This window comes from Patella vulgata, chromosome 2 (genome assembly GCF_932274485.2).
Source record: "Patella vulgata chromosome 2, xgPatVulg1.2, whole genome shotgun sequence".
Classification (NCBI taxonomy): Eukaryota; Metazoa; Mollusca; class Gastropoda; family Patellidae; genus Patella; species Patella vulgata.
Window position 1 is genome coordinate 14,658,017 of NC_065880.2, and position 18,232 is coordinate 14,676,248.

The 18,232-nt window shown below is 34.6% G+C and overlaps 1 protein-coding gene across 2 annotated transcripts in view; it reads right to left on the reverse strand.

Annotated features, from left to right (window-relative positions):
• LOC126811339 (stereocilin) overlaps window positions 1-18,232 on the reverse strand; it is a 44,801-nt gene that overhangs the window by 22,020 nt on the left and 4,549 nt on the right. The window contains exons 1-10 of one of the 2 annotated variants that reach the window (XM_050536851.2): window positions 15,012-15,112; window positions 10,206-10,292; window positions 9,643-9,711; window positions 8,777-8,792; window positions 5,018-5,084; window positions 3,924-4,070; window positions 3,390-3,562; window positions 2,861-3,086; window positions 2,144-2,346; window positions 1,196-1,313 (exon numbers count right to left, since the gene is read on the reverse strand). In XM_050536851.2, coding sequence (XP_050392808.2) covers window positions 1,196-1,313; window positions 2,144-2,346; window positions 2,861-3,086; window positions 3,390-3,562; window positions 3,924-4,070; window positions 5,018-5,084; window positions 8,777-8,792; window positions 9,643-9,711; window positions 10,206-10,269 — 1,083 coding nt within the window. In that variant the 5' untranslated portion in view covers window positions 10,270-10,292; window positions 15,012-15,112. Of the gene's footprint in view, window positions 1-1,195; window positions 1,314-2,143; window positions 2,347-2,860; window positions 3,087-3,389; window positions 3,563-3,923; window positions 4,071-5,017; window positions 5,085-8,776; window positions 8,793-9,642; window positions 9,712-10,205; window positions 10,293-15,011; window positions 15,113-18,232 lie in introns of those variants that run through there. The other variant, XM_050536852.2, reaches the window with a different exon arrangement.

Sequence of the window (18,232 nt, forward strand, 5' to 3'; positions counted from 1 at the left end):
TGAAGGTTTTGATGTAGTGATACTATACACCAGGTTTCATATTCTTACTTTAAAGGGGGGTTGGATGGTCGAATGGTTAGCACGTGCATGCTGTATCATAAGGCCTGCCATTCAGTCAACTGGCGTGGTTTCGAATCCCCGGTTGTACGTGACAAGGAGTAGGGTCACCTGTCCAACTTCGTGGGTTTTCTACGGGTCCTCCGGTTTCCTCCCACTGCTAAAGACCCCTACACGCAAGCAAATTATTGAAATAAAATTAAACCATATGTTAGTCCCAAAATGACCTAGTTTGTGTCGAGTGGAAGTTAAACTCTCTCTCTCTCTCACTCTAATTGTGTCCCAAACTGACAACTAATCAAATTGTTCATCTCTGCTTAGCAGCAAATGTGAATCATCAAACTCAAGACATATCACCATATGAACGTCTACACCAAGTTTCAACATTCCACCTCATTTATAAGCAGAGCTGTTGCATTTCAAAGTGTTGACCAAACAAATAGGTTATCTGTACTTATATAATTAGTCTAAGCAGAAAATTCTTATAAAGGTACTGACTAATAATGAAACTGTTATCTTTATTAGAATAAAAGTTCCAAAGTCCCAACCAATTCAAATCGTTTATCTCTGCTTTGCCTGAATAGAAATTCACATCATCAGTCACTTTGGGGGTTATTTCAAGACTAACATATGGTATAATTTTATTTCAATTATTTGCATGTGCGTAGGGGTCTTTAGCAGTGTGAGGAAACGAATGTCTCAGGGAAAACCCACAGGATTGGACAGATGACTCTACTCCTTGTCATGTACAAGTTTGGAATCGAAACTGAGCCAGTTGATTCAAGTACAAACCTTATAATCTAAATCTCTAGACCACTTGACAACCTCCCCCTCCCTCTATTATCAGCATGTTTTGCGAAGTTTATCCTCATTCATCAAGTTGCATCTTTACAAATGGCACTCATAAGCATCCTGGCACGCGATTTGTGTGCCAATTTGAAAATGTTCACTGTGTCTTAAACATTGGATATCAGTCCATCTTTTCACGGTAAGGTAACAACATCAATGTGGATTTAAATTGACCAATAAGTCGTGTTTGCAATGTCGAAGACTGTGGATGATATTGATATAATTATTGTATGTTCATTTACATTTGATTAAATACCTTAAGTGACATTTTGTATAATAAAATAGTTACCGCTTTAGAGTTATCTGTGTCCATTTGGAGAAGGCCATCTTTTGCTTGTGTACAATCTACTTTATTCAAAACATTCTTAACTTCTGTATCCGACATGCAAATCAAAATTGGACTAATTCTGCAAAAATCATAAATATAGTTTGCCTTTACTAATATATCAATAAGTATTCTTAGCAATTTTATTACCACTAGTCACAATCCTAAATTTCAGAAGTTCATTTCAGCCCTTTGTGTTCTTATAATTAATAATAAGTTGACAATCAGGATTATAACTGTGCATAACAACATATTAGCCTGGATGCGTTGTCCACATTTGATCATAATAGGACATTGGCTAGATCATCGGGTCTTTCACACTGTCATAAACAAAGTCTAAGGGAGGTAACTAGTCCTAAACCAAGATGTTGATGCCCATGAAAGAATGCCATTCCAGAAAAATCCATTTGATTGCATTGCCAGTTCAATATCCAACACTCTTAATTTTTTTTATTGCAAAATTTCTCTCTTCATGGGCCATATCTATGTTTTTGTCGTCACAATTCATGTTAGTTTATAATAATGCAAGAATTGTGGGATTTATTGTGGGAAGGGGCACAACTCTTACTTGACTAGGCAAAAAATACTGTATAATCAACCACTTCATCAACTCCCAGTTATGCATGGGCAATGGAACTTTTTGTCAAATACTGACAACGGTCCCAGACTCTTCACATGTGGAAGACTAGGAGGATCTGGGTGATGTTTTAAAGACAATACATGATCTCATTAAAATGCTTTGATTGATAAGAAAATTTTTAAAAGAAATATTGTTACTTTTTGATATCATCCCATTTGGTGGTATCTATGTCATTCTTTAAGAGTTTATTGGCAATTTCTATGGCACATCCAGACCCTTTCGAACTGAAATGCTTTGATTGATAAGAAAATTTTTAAAAGAAATATTGTTACTTTTTAATATCATCCCATTTGCTGGTATCTATGTCATTCTCTAAGAGTTTATTGGCAATTTTTCTGGCACATCCAGACCCTTTCTGAACTGCAGCTTTCAAATTATGCTCTTTCAAACGTTTTCGCTTGTCTTCTGAGACGGTATCTAAAGCACAGGATTGACTCCATGGTACAGACATCAACAATTGAAGATTTGATTGTATCTACAAATCAAAACAATATAAATCAATGTTTCTTTGACATTTGAGCTGCTGCCTATACAATTATTGTCCATATACACCAACCACCATCACTTATTCTTTAGAATTAAATTATCAACATATCAAAAGACTGAAAAGATATGTGATCAGTTCTAGATATCTTTAAAGTTCCATAAGATGTGCTCCGGAATAAAGTTGTATACCACAAACTACCGGTAAGTCAAATTTGATTCCATGGAAACATAAAATGCTATTAAATCAAAGAAATTTCAAATTAATAATGTTTAATAAAGTTTCCACAAAACTATTTTGAATGTTTATGAAACCACCACTGTTTCTTTTAGACATAAACTAAGCCAAATTTGTTTCCACGGAATCACAAAAATGATCAAATTAGAGAAATAGTAATAGGCACATCTACATAATATGTCTGAAAGAAGAAGACCAGAATTTGTAATGTAGGAATATGAATTGAACTAGAAGAATTAAATAGCAATAATTACATAAAAGTTTATACCACATTCACTGACAGAGATGAACAAATAGAAGCTGGAAGACAGTTCATCAAATAGAAAATCTTCTTTACATGATCATTTATCATGCTCTTACTCTTAGTCATCATAGATGAGGCTTTTGTACATAAACTTCTATGCCTCATGGGGTCATCCAGGATATGTTCTGTAACCAATGTCATTGGTGTTGCTGCTGAATTTGAGATTGTGAAGTTATGGATGGTGTCTATCCTGTGTATTTATAACAAAACAAAATGATCATCTTACAATATAAATTTGATCAACAAAAATCGCCTTTGAAAACTTAGTTTGAGAAAAAGTATTCTCCTTGTCTAAATACCTAACATCAAAACATGGAATTCAATTAACTGTCTTGATTTGAAAATATTTTGGGGTTGTAATGAATGTGACAAAAAATAATAAACTCCTTTCATTATTTAATCAAAAAGCAGTCACTACTTTTAATTTCAATAGTCTAAGAATAATAGAATACTTATCAATTGTTTATTATTTAGAATATTTAAGAAAACTCACAGATAGTCAAATGCATCATGTGACATTCTTGTGATAAAGTATCCTGGCAAATACATCACAAGACGATTTAAAAACAAGATATCTTTTAATGCAATCTGCCTTGGAACTTGAAAGTTGCTGTTTTTCTCCAAAAGAGCTTCAGTGGCCACTTCTCTTGCTTCTGATTTCAAATTCTGCATAAATAAAAGGCACCACATGTGATGTAAGTTATCACATCTAATTAGGAATACCATAAAATGTTAAATATCCAACATGCCAAAATTAAGGTTAAATAAAGTCTATAGATTTCAAATTGTCATGTGTCTTAGACAAATAAAGTAAAAAAAAATTCTTTCTTTTTTGTACAAGTCAGCCCATTCACGAAGCCTTTTTTAATACTTGGATGTGCTTAAACAGTCTTTACATAATTAAAATAGTACATATTCTTGACTTTTAAGACATATGTCAATGATGTGATTTGTTCTGCTTATATTTTAAATAAAATGTGTTCAATTTAAAGCATTATTTGAATTCAGATGTCAATAACTTGCTTACTGTTGTCTCATTAAGTAAGAGTAAAACAAAAGAATTAATAAGCCTAGAAGGAAACGATGGATGTCGAATAATTTGGTGAATGTGTTCCTTGCTACTTGTAGGTTTTTTTATTTCTGCTAAAAGACTTGCTGCTGTCACATTTGAAACCTGAAATAAGATTTTAAAATGTGATTCAAAACATTAATTAATTTATGAAATTGGCAGGTGATTAAGTTAACACTTAACTGCCTTAAAAAAAACAAACCCTAATCATATACAGGCAAATAAAACAAGTGTTTGGCCCATGCTAGATATGGCCACATTTCCAAGAGGTGGGTGGAGAACGGGCAAAATTGATAAGGCACATGTTGCCAATTCATTCTACTAGAGAGCCCATAAACTTCGTTTTGGCTTTTGTATGAAAGGCAGCTAGGGGCCTTAACCCACAATGAAATGAAATGAAATGGGGTTTAATGTCCTACTGTTCTGCTCCTATACTGGGCTAATGAAGACTGGCATACGTCATACAGTGTGCTATGAGGGAAATTTTGCCCGGGCAGCGGCACTATCGCCTACTCTTATATCGAATTCCAACTGCCAAGGGATCTTTTATGTGCATTCCAATGTATACACAGGACCTCGTTTTTTTGTCTCATACGAAGGACTAGACAGCTGTCCTTGTCAGGCCCTCCGTTCTGCACCACTGACAAGGGGAAACCACGTCGGAAAATCCAGATGAACTTTCTCGGCCAATGCAGGGATCGAACACCAGACCTCCAGGCTAGCAAGTCAGCGTTTTAATCACCTAGCCACCGTGGCTCCCCCCCACAAAGATATACGGTTCTGGTTATTTCACTGTTTGCCCCATTTCAAATATTTCCCGTGGCTTTAAACGCATAAATTTATGTCTAAAAAATCTTCTTTTAAAACTAGAAAAACCATAACAAGTCTTTTATTTACCATAATCAGGGGTCACAACAAAGTACATCCACATACAATATGTAATATAAAAACAAGTCTATCATTGAGCTGACAATGCACAGTTAAATTATATATTTCCTTTACAATGATTATGTCTGGTATCATAATATATTATTATACAATAGCAAGCTTACCTGTTCATATTTTCGACATGCAGAAGGAATGCGATATTCCTTCCTTTGTAAAGTATATAATTTAATTCTGAAATTAAAAAAATGAATGATTGAAAAGATTAAGGGGTGAGGCTACCCAAAAAATGTGTTCTGAAATTTTAAAGCTATTGAATTGAAAATGACACGCACAAGTAGTTAGGAAATGTAATAAACAAGAGAAAACTAACATTAAAAAAAAGAAAAAAAAATGTTGCTAGGGTTAACAAGTTTTGGGAAAAAGTATGAAAAATGTTGGTACACCATATCTCTGTCACTAATAAAGATGTCTCATTTTCAGACTGCTTATTCTTTAATGATAACCCTAAAATCAGACAGAGAGTTTTTCTCTATAATTTTCATGGTTTCTTGGAAAATGGTGATTAAAACATTTGCCTCACCACAATAACTTTTCAAATATTAATGATAATTAAAATTGCTTTCTGTCTGATCCATGGTTAGATATTTGTTTATATATCCTGCAAATTTGGTGACAATATCTTAATTAGTTACAAAGATATAGTGTACCTATGCTTTTCATAAATTTTTCCCAAAAAATGAGTTACCCTGGCAACAACATTTTTTTAAAGTTACTTTTACTTTTCCCTTCTTTATTACATTTCCTAACTACTTGTACCATTTTCAATTCAATAGCTTTAACATTTCAGAACAAAAATTTTCGGGTAGCCTCCCCACTTAATAACCCCACCCCCACTGGTATTGTGACTGGTTAACAACCATGGATGACAATCTGAATCATACATAATCACAAGATTTTGTTGTTTTTAAATTTACTTTTAGGGATATGTAAACTAGGATACCACTATCTCTTTTATCTCTTGAAATGTACATGTATTTAATGGCCCAATAAACTTGCATTATCTATAGTCATACCAATAAAATATGTAAACAATTTCCTAAATTGGGAGATGGAATTCAACTGTTTTCTTTATTCCATAACAATAATCCAAATAAAAGAAACATGGTGATCATTTGAAAAAACAAAATCAAGACCATCTTTTGGATTTAGCTCCCTTTAATGATTATATTAAAAATATAAGCTCAATCCACGTTTCGTAAGCATATCTATAGATATTTAAGTGCTTCATAATTTAATCTTTTCTTGTTCATTCATATTTTATGGATCTATGTCATCAGCTTTTATGTTCATCCATGTAGGCCAACATATATTTTGTATTTATAATACTATTCATACCTATCTTCGAACAAATATTGTTCACATTTATATATTTTGTATAATTCTATTCATACCTCTCCTAGCGTTAATAATTTTCACATTTAAGGGGGTGGACAGTAGAAAATTTCAGTTTTTTTAATAATTGAGGTAAAGTCACCATTCTTACACATCTAAGAACACATCCATTGAGTATTACAAAAACGGCCGAAAAATTTTCCTGGGGGTACCTGTTGCTATGGAAACGGCGGCCATCTTGGATTTCTGCGTATAATTTTAGTCATCCAGTTTCTCAGAAACTATTCAACAGAATGTTTTAAAATTAAGCAGAGAGGTTACTGACATGTTCCTTTGTGCAATAGGCAAGTTTCATTACAAAATAATAATTAGAAAGCAAGTTATACACATTTTAATGTTAACTTCAAAATTCTTTCACGTGTCACAGTTGCTATGGCAACAATATATCAGGAACTATTTTGCAGATTTCAATAAAATTCTCCTATTGCACAAAGTTATTATATAGGAAGTTATATTCCAAGTTTCAAGAAAATCTGACGATAACTTTCAGAGATATAGCATGACTAAAATTGGTAACTCTAGAAAAAAACTGTTTTGAGAAATCAACAACTGAAGTTGGAAGTATTTCAGTAGAACAACTTACGCCGATCTTTTCAATTCATTTATTTAATATTAATAAACTGACTTTTAATATATATATTTTCTAATGTATTTCTTATCAATATACAGTATTTTCTTATTTTATTTCTTGTGTGTAAATTTACAACCGAACATTGACATAGGAATAGATGTTATTCAAAACAACCATAACTATATAATCACTGACAGCAGGCCTACCTGGTAATGGTATTGCAACCATACCACTACTAGGTCTAGCAGACGAATATTCATCTTCATTTTGTTTATTATGAGTGTCTGTCATACTTATTTAGTCATCTAACAATTTCAAACGCATTTTATTTGAAAATCTTCAAAAATATTGATAAACAGTGACGTACGGTTCAGTAATATAGCAACCAGGATTGATTTGGGACATGAGCTTAGTGCGCATGCCTATTGACCTGATCTAGAGGATTGCCCGCTTCTGATTGGACACTTCACCATTGACCTATGTGACCGACCAATCAAATAACGTATTCTCGAAATAACCTCATTAGGTATGCAAAACTTGTTCTTGCTTGCTATTTTTATCTCAATACAGAAGAAAGGTTTCAAGACACCCCCATAAAACGTCATTTCCTTTCAATAGGGGGGATCCCAAGCTTTCTAACAGTATCCAACATGGCGACAGTTTACCGGTCGGAAGCCGAGTATTTCACGTATGAAATGCCTATTGTTTTTAGATTTATATCAATAGTTTTAGCGGAATTAGGGCAAAATAAAAAAGGGTGGGATCATTCAGAACCAAATTTTGTAGAAATAAAGAAGAATTTTGTAAAAAAAATGACTGGTATGTGTTCCTAAATAGTGTTACTCGCAGATGATCATAAAACCTCAAAAACGATTTTATTGTTAAAATTCACCAAATGAAGTGCGAACGACGGCCTTAACAAACAGCACGTTTAATATATTTATTATCGTTATGTTAACAAATTTGTTCCGGATTCTATGCATGATTGATGTTGTTAAAAGGGCAAAATGTAAGAAAAGCCCCAGGCCTAATTTTCTACCCTTTTGAAATAAAGTGATTATTATTATTGCATACACTGCAAATCACAGTTCTATTCGCTGTCTTTTAAATGGAATGAAATGCGGTTTAACGTCCTATCTTTTGTACCAACCAGGCTGTCCTTTAATTAAACCATATAATCCTATATTAATTGTACACTAAACTTAGCTTTAAATTTAAATATTTTTTATACTGTGGCAAAGCTAGTTTCATTTTTTATACCATCAATGTCATAAATAAACCAGTAACTTAAACAATAACATTAAATTCCATTACCAAACATAAACGAAGAATGGTTGACAATTATTCAACTTGAAATACCAAGCAGCAATAATTAAACACAGATCACCAGGTCAACCAGCAGTTAAGTCATCAAAACATACACCAAAGCATCAACCAATTAAAATGTTTAGCCCATGAGTAAAATGCTTATCATCAAACTAGTCAAGGTATTCCCCTTATTATAAACACATTAATACACCAAGTTTGAACATTCTACCTCAAATAGTGTTAGAGAAGTTATTATGTTCCAAAAAGTGTGACGGACAAATGATCCCATTTTAATAGTTCCCTTCATTGATAATTGAAGTTTTGCATTAAATTGAAACTCAGCTTCTCAAATCCCATACCAAGTTTCCTAAAAATGGTAGAGATATCAGTGAAAGTGTGGACTAGATGGATCAACAACAGGTTGATGCCTTGAGAATGTCTACATGAAAATGCAAGCAAAAAAACAAAAACAAATGAGACTTCAAAATATGCTATATTGGTACAGTAAAAATTATATCATGCGAAATTCCATGATAAAGCTTAAATAATCAACAAATTAATATTTCTTCAAAAATCAAATTATAATACTCACAATTTGAGACACTGCTCTAATAAAATTAGAATAATTTTATAACAATCAAAAATAATCTAAACTAAAGCTTATATATAAGCATAGGTTGCCAGGTAACAAAACATGCACACCAGCAGCTTAGTGGTCCAAACATGATAATTACAATATTTATGGAACAAAAGGGAAAAATAACCTCAATGACCAACATGTAGTACTGTATAGTGTGCAGTAGCTGGAGTAGCTACTGAATTTGTCATAATATACAATATAATAAGTTTCTATAAATATTTTCACTTTAACAACCAAATATAAAACACCTATTTACTTGAAACATCATGTTTCCAGCACTGAGTATCGAATTCAGCGATATTTTGCAGCGGGCCAGAAACAAAATTCTCATCTGATAATATTCAAGGTTTTGTTTACATGGGCTTTATTTGCATTTTGGGGTATGTGTTTTTTGACAAATCCGTAAAATATGATGGGTTTGATTTTATCTGCGGAGGAGAGCGATAAAAAGCACTTCTAATTCAACGTTTTGCACAAGCCAAGAAGCACTGTTACAAGAAGTCATCAAAATGTCGTAGAAAATAGATAAGATTTTCCCTATCAATAGGAAAGACAACCAATATAAATTTCAGAAATTAAGTTAACAATATCTGATATAAGCTTTGAACTTTCAAGTTTATACTTTTAAATTGTATTTCACAAATGTAAAACCAGGCACCGTCTGCTCCACATAAAAGTTGGAAGGAGCCACCTTTATTCCAATCTAAATATTAAGAATTTCTGTTCAATTGTGACTTTACTATCACAAGGCACAAATTTAAGTAATAACTAGTACATATATTATCCAGAATAAATTCAGGAAACAGTAAACAAGTCACCTTTTACTTTATCTACAACTGGTACTGGTGTTGTGGTGTTATCTCCAGCAACTCCATAACTAAACACATCTGAAAAAAGTAATTTCAACAATACATGATTGGAACCAAGGCTTCACACAAAATTTGCAAAAACTCTGTTAAAAACTGTAGCCTCTGAAAAAGGGAGGTAATTCCGGAACAGAAAGATGTGGAATGCTGAATTTTGTGTTTATCATCTCATAATACAAATGCTTCACACTAATTTTAAAAAGAAAATTGGGTAGAAACCGTAGCTTCTATTGCGTTTACAAGGTTTTCGGTTCAGGGAGCAAAGTCAGTATGATAAACAGCATAGTCTCGATTATCCATTTATTAATCGTTAAAATGTGAATGAAAGTTATGCAGTAAATTGGCTCATAATCCACTAAAGATCGCAGGCTAGCAATGCCATCGAGAGTTGATTATGGTCTAGATAAGTTAATTAATGTCTAATTAATAATTTAGATAACATTTCAGGCCTATAAAAGAAAGACCTGCAATAGGCAGATTTAGCTCTTGCATAATGTATGTTTAATACTACTTACACAAAATCATAACCATTATTAACACAATGAAAGTTTTGAACTGTGGCTTTTCAAAAATGGTCATTTTGTCAATCAATCTCTTCAGAACTGAAACGAGAAATAGAAGTCTTGATGTATTTTTTAGGAGAAAACCTGTTTTTTCATTGTGATGTGGTGAACCTGAGTATTGATTAGGTTCATCTTCTCATGACCACAATATGGGGTTCACAAAGTTTATGGAAAGGAGAGGTGATTGGGTTCTTCCATGATCGACAAAGAAATTAAAAGATAGGTTGCCAGGCAATGAAAACTACGCCAACAGCACCAAAATCGCCCAAGCGGTCGACAAGGGTTGTCGCATATATCTATTCTTTTGTAGGTAATTGAGGGTATTTACAAGACAATTTCATACAGATCAGATTATAATTTTCGTTGTTTGCGGGTCCGCAAGGTTCTACAAACTGAAAGAAGGACCTTAACTCTGGAGGTAATTTATATAAATTGTTGAAATTCGACAGGCTTTTTCATTTTACTAATTCAAATAATGCATAAATTTCATACAAATCGGGTGGTAACTTTTGTCATTCGAATGTTCACAAGTTCAACAAAGATAGGTTCCCAGAAAAGTATTTATCGGGTGGTCATTTCAAATAAAAGTATGGCAATTTTGGTATATATGGAAAGTAGAAATATCCAATCTTACTAGAAAAATACTGGATTCCCTGAAAAACACTCATGGAGCGCATGACAAAAATGTAAGGGTTTCCCTAATCAACAGCCCAAGGATTAGGAGTGTCTGCACGCGTGACATCAAAGGTTGCACGCGGAGATTGAGCGCTTGATGTACATGTTGATAAACTTTATGAAGAGTAGACATACAACACTTTCTGAGATAAAAATCACAGAAAAAGACGCGGGCAGTGGATAATCCGAGAATTTAATTAGGCTTCTATATTTGTAATAGATAGTCCGCGATTAAAGACAACATCGTCTTGGGTATGCAATGAATTCTCCTCCTCCGAGAGAGGTAAGTCACGTGACACAAACATGACCTCTTTTGATCAATTTTTTTATAGCCAGGGTATTCCCTGGCAATTGCAATGTTTTGAGAAGGATTTGAAGCAAAATTATGATAAAACAAGCCAACAGTGAGGCTGATGTCCCCCGCCGAAATAGGAAAATAATTAGAGGACACATATAAATTTATCACAAATTATCTTTTACAAAGTATTGAACAATCAAACAGTATATCTTTACTTATAGTCTAACAATCAAAGTAGGAGAGTTATTGTTTTCCAAAGTCTCGACCAATCAAATTGCGTATCGCTCTGCTTACCCTGAGCAGAAAATGCTCATTATCAAACTTAGTCAAGGTATTACTGTAATGAAACTATACACCAAGTTTCATCAATCTCACTTAATTAGAACTAAAGTTATCGTGTCCCAAAGCATCAACCAATCAAACATTCTAGCTCAATTAAAAGTTATCGTGTCCCAAAGCATCAACCAATCAAATTGCTTATCTCTGCTTACCCTAAGCGGAAAATGCTCATCTTCGAACTCCATCAAGGCATTGACCTAATCAACACATACACCAAGTTTGAACATTCTAGCCCAATTAGGAAGAGAGTTATCGTGTCCCAAAGCATCAACCAATCAAATTGCTTATCTCTGCTTACCCTAAGCGGAAAATGCTCATCTTCGAACTCCATCAAGGCATTGACCTAATAAACACATACACCAAGTTTGAACATTCTAGCTCAATTAGGAAGAGAGTTATTGTGTCCCAAAAAGTGTGACGGACAGACAGACGGACAGACAGACAGACAGACAGACAGACAGACGGACGAACCCATTTTAATAGTCCCCTGCTTTTTTTGAAAGGCGGGGGACAATAATTAGTTTGAATATGTTTTTAATCCAAATATATCATCAAATCACCCAGTTTGTACCCGGGAATGTATTTTAAACAAGGGCCATAAATTTAGAAGTAATTGACGGAAATTGCTGAAATTCAATAGGTTTCTTCGTTTCACTAATTTAAAGGAGCTAAATCGCTAATATTTTGGATCTAGAAATTGACACAAATGGGTCGCAAGCATATAATAATGTAATGTGAATGTATATAAACTGATTTACATTCAATCGTTTCTGTTTTTACTGCAATTTCTAATCCGTTATGTTCAGCGAAATACGCCAAAAGTCTCAATCGAATGGCAATCTCTAGCGTCTGGTTATTCCACTCTATACCGATAGTATTTATTGCGCATGCTCTCCAGATAAGAATATGGCGTCACCGTTTGACATGACTTGTGGAATATATCTAGCCTCTTTACCAACGGTAAAATGTTTATTTTGTCTTAATTACTGGATATCAGAAGCCCATCTTTTCCCCGTAAGGTCACAACATCAATGTTGATTTAAATTGACAAATAATTTGTGTTTTCAATGTCGAAGATTTTGGATGATATTGAGTTAGAGACTTTGCTACTTTAAGTGATAATATAAATTTCGTACAGATCAGATTATAACTTTCGTCATTCGAATGTTCAAAAGGTTTGACAACGTTAAACAAGGGCGGTAACTCTAGATGTAATTATTGGAAATTGCTGAAATTCAATAGGCTTCTTCATGTCTCTAATTTGAATGAAGCGTATGAATTTCATACAGATCAGATGATAACTTTTGTTGTTTGAGCGTTCACAAGGTTCAACAAAGTGAAACAAGGGCCATAACTCCAGAAGCAATTAACGAAAATTTTTAAAATCAAATAGGACTCATCATCTCACTGATGTAAACACAATATATATATATATCAATTTCAAAACAATCAGTTGATAAATGTAGTCTGTAGAGTGTTCACAAGAAATTGTGGACAACGGATATACGGACGGGTGCAACGGCAATATACAACCACAATTCCATGTGGGCGTATAAAAAAATGTAGCTTTTATCGAGTTAACCTGGTTTTCAGAAAAATGTTGGTAACTCCGGAATGTCAGTTCAAGAGTCTGTCATTAATTTTGTCACACATGAACTTTTATTTTTCACATTTAATATATTGTATCTTCTTTCCCACAAAAGGTGTTTCGATACAAGAAAATTCAATTCTTCTAAGGTATTCTCTATTTATGGCTAACTAGTTGAAGCTATGGAGAACTTTTAAAGAAAAGTTTTATAAAATTTTATACTTTAAGACAGTCTTTGTGATTTGGATTTATCCACAGATCTACTAATATAAGTAGAGCAGGCCTACTGTGTAAGCTATACTATCATAGTTATACAAAACTTTGATTCAAATTTCAATCATTTATCGAGTTAATTGTTTAGGTCGATTCCACATCACCTACGGTGCTGTGTTAAAAATAATTTTTACTTTGTAGGTCACAACTTGACGTCTTACAAAAATATACACAAATTCACCATTTTTAAATTTAGAATCATTCTATTAAAAATTTTATGTCAATCTGTCATATTTTATCCAGGGTGCAATAATAGTTCTTAAGAGTTGGTTTTTGTAAGTATATTCATTAATTTCAACTAGTCTACGGTACTTTTGTAAAATTGAATTTTGAGTTGTGGCAAATATTACACAAGGGTTTATTTCTCTTGTCAATTGTTATTGTTATATTTTATTTATATTGTTAAAGGAGGTAAATCGCTAAAATTTGGGAATTAGAAATTGACCCAAATGGGTCGCAACGCATATAATAATGTAATCTGATTGTATATAAACTGATTTACATTCAATTGTTTCCGTTTTGACTCTAATTTCAAATCAGTTATGTCCAGCGATATACGGCATGAGTCTCAACCGAATGTCAATTTATAGCGTCTGGTTATTCCAGTCTATTGCGCATAACATGAGTTATGGAATAAAGCCTCGTTCTTTTTGGTCACTTGTTACATATGAAGCTGAAACGCACTATCTATAGCCTAGTACACGATTTGTCTACCAATGGTAAAATGTTTTTTTTGTCTTATATATTGGATATCAGAAGCCTACCTTTTCCCGATAAGATCACATCAATGTTGATTTGAATTGACAAATAATTCGTGTTTTCAACGTCAGAATGTGTAAGACTTTGGATGATACTGAGTAACTGAGTTAGAGACTTAGCTACTTTAAAATATAATATCTTGTTAATATTGTTAATGTTAGTCAAAAAATCTAAAAAAAATAAGAAATAAATCTTAAAAAAGCCTTTTTATTTTTCTTTCACATGTTGGCCACTCCCACTTCTTTCTAGGTATTCAAATCATGCTTAGCCTATATGCCTCGGTCAATAAATTATCAGCAACAACAGTGCCAACACTGAACAGACACAAGTCACACGCACTATAATTATTTATATTGGTATTACATGAATATAGGTCTAATCATATTCATAACCGTGCTACTTTTGGTTGTACTAGTAGTAGTAGTGCCTACTTGTTTGTAGTACTAGGCTAAGCTAGTTGTGCTAGTAATTTTTTTTTTGTTTTTAGTAGGCCTACTACGGTACCCAGAAATTTTAGTCTTTAATTGGCGCTTTGATTTTGTGAAGGCAGCCTACTATGAAAAGAGCTGTAGGCATTATTATTATAATAATTACTAAGGTCGGAGTTAGGACTATTTTGGTCAAAGGCTTTACTATTATACTAATTACTAAGGTAGGAGTAATGACTATTTTGGTCAAAGTCAAAGAATATCAGCTAGGCAGCAGAGAATTGTCCGCCTTTCATTCGTCTGATCCGTTTTGACAAGTTACATATATTCAGCATATTAGTATGACCAGGGATAGCCCTAGGCTGTAGATATAAATATTCAGTCATAGGCATAATTACCATTAGCCTAAAATTGAATTATGTAGTCTCTGACTCTGAAATTTGTTGTAAAACTAAAAGACTGACAAAACGTCAACAACAATTAGCGTAGCAGCAGACGGTCATTGCGTCACGTTTTGTGACATTCGGAACTCTTTGCTTTTGTTAGCGACAGACAGAGAGGTCAGGACTGCCGTGCAAAGGAAGAAGGCAGTATCTACACCATGATTATGTTGCAGATACTGCCTTTCTCCTTTGTAGGGCAGAGGAGGGGGGGGGGGTAATGTCCACTCGACACAAACTAGGTCATTTCGGGACTAACATATGGTCAATTTTATTTCAATAATTCGCTTGCGCGTAGGGTCAAAACCGGAGAAACTGGAGTGGAGAAAACCCACGAGGTTGGACAGATGACCCTCCTCCTTGTCACGTACTACCGGGAATCGAAACCACACCAGTTGACTCAGTAACAGACCATTCGACCACCCCGGTTTCGTTAGCCTACAACAATATAAAATAACTGTGGCAAATGAAATGTTAGCCTTAAAAACCTAACTTTACTGATTTTATACACTGAAAAATTATAACTTCATTTGAAAATTCAGTAAAAAGGAAGAAGACATTAAGACGCCTTCCAGCGAACAAACCCCTAGTAGCCTAATCTGACGATATAGGCTATTATTTGGACTAAATACATTCAATCTAATTTATCTATCAAAAGTTTGCTTAGAGCTTCGGATCCCTCTCAAAACATTTTAAAGATAGACCTAGCTACTTTCCCGCGTACAAACTGGGTGATCTGATGATATATTTGGCCTAAAAATATATTCAAACTAATTAATATATCAAAATTTTGCTTCAAAACATTGTATTCGCGAGGAAATACACCAAATCATTAAAAAAAATCTATTAAAAGAAGTCATGTTTGTGTCATGTGACTTGTCTGTCCCGGTACCTAGTAGGAGGAGAATTCGTTGCATACCGGTACATAAAAAGACGATGTTATCTTTGATCGCTGTCCATTCATCATAAATATCGAAGCCTAATTAAATTCAAGTCCGCTCACGATCAAGTTTATTAACAATATACAGCAAGCGCTCCCTAACGCTGAGAGATCACTCTTAATTTATTTTAACCGCCAGACTTGATTGACGGAGAATCCATGAACAACTTGTAGCCTATTAAAATTTGTCTTTAGCCGCTTTTCGATCATCCACCTCTGTCAACTTCTTTTTCCGTCCTCTACTAGACTTTTAATTCTCTCAATGTTCTCATAACCGTTACCCATTAGATCAATATAGGCATGTAAGGAGCAAATGAAAATGAAGTGGGGTTTGACGTCCTAGTGTTCTGCACCGACTGGGCTAATGAAGACGAGAGGCTATATATACAGTGTGCTATATGGGGCAAATTTTGCCGGGACAGCGACACTACGGCCTACTCATATTTCGAATTCCATCTGTTCTTTTACGTGCACGCTAATGTGTAGGCTACATGGGACCTCGGTTTTTCGTCCCATCCGAACAACTATAGTCCTACGTTGTCCCTTGCCAGTTCCTCTGACCTCCACCACAGACAAGGGGGACCACGTCGTAAAATCCCGATAAACTTTCTCGGCCAACACCAGGATAGAACACGGGAACTCCAGGCAAGCGAGCCAACGTCTTACTCACTGAACCACCGCGGCTCCACATATTTATAAGACGCGCTCCGTACGTCACGGGGGATCATGTGGCTAAGTGGGTAAGACGCTGGCTCGCTAGCCTGGAGATCGGGTGTTCGATCCCTGCATTGGCCGAGAAAGTTCATCCAGATTTTCCGGCGTGGTTCCCCCTTGTCATTGAGGCAGGACGGACTGAAGTGACGAGTGATAACAGATACACGGCCGAATTTCTGCTGACTAATAATTCCTTCGAAGACCCAAAATTATTATGTGAGGCCGTGAGTGGATATCTGATAATTCAAAAAAGTAATTGGATGCCACTAGATAAGGGAAACGAGAAAAAATAGAAATAGTCCGTACATTCCCTTGCTTTTATTCATTCTATACTTTATAAAAACATGGTAATGCACGGACTGTTTTTATTTTTCTCGTTTTCTTATAGTGAGAGTTAATTATTTTTTGAATTGTCAGATATCCTCCCACAGTCTCATATAACAACTTTTGGTCTTCTAAGGAATTATTAGTGAGCAGAAATTCGCCGGTGAATCTGTTATCACTCGTCACTTCAGTTAGTTATATAGAAGGATAACTCGTGTTTTCCTTTTGCGTTCGCCACTTCCCTTTCTTGAACGCTTCATAACGCATCTATCGTAGCAATGATCTCTGTGTTAAAATTATATTTGGAATGTGTTTAACCAGTTCTATCACATATGTGATAATGACTGACACCAATATTGTCCTTTAAGACTACCCATACATTTTAGTGTTATGCGCGCCCCATTGGGTGTTCTTCGGGGAATTTATAGTTGCAATATTGTACCTGCGTCCTGTCTTGCTCGCACAATTTTCAACACATATTACAGTTAGCATCGAAATATTTAATTATGTTACAAATAATGAAGAGTGGAACACGGAAATCTGAATCTTACCTTACCGAACATTTTTTCTGTATTTTCGAGGTGACGCAAAACCACGTGTGTGTTCTAATTCTGGTTCGGTGGCCATTTTAAAATGGACAGAAATATAATTATTCGGTAAGGTTTCACATTTATTTCAATGTGAATTGGTGTATTATATGTTAAGCTATGTGCAGTACAGTTTCGGGTCGGTTTAATCATGATAAAACCTGCTCAAAGAAAGTCCTTAGAATGATCCAATGGCCCAAGCGGTGACGCCAAAGGGGAGGGGGGCATTTGCCCTCTGTTTGCCCCACCCCCGCCAAAATTTTAAAACAATTAAACTAGTGATCATGCGACATCCGGTATCTGACCAACTCTACATTTATCTCGACAATCGGTGCCTGAATACTGTATTTCCGGCTGTTTATATTTCAAAATCCCCGTACCCTCCGTAAGGGCTCGCTACTTTGGCAAGTCCGTTCGCTTGACATTTTCTATGTCCTCTGATCGGATAAACAGATCTATTTATCTCGATGATCAGTGCAAATTATTTTTTTCGCCCCTGTGATGACAATGTTGTGAAATGCAAGAAAGATAATTGTCAAATACAGCACATCATTTGTTCTTGTCCACCGTGAAAGAAGGTTCCAGTAGAAGAAAGAGAGAACCCGAGAGATCAA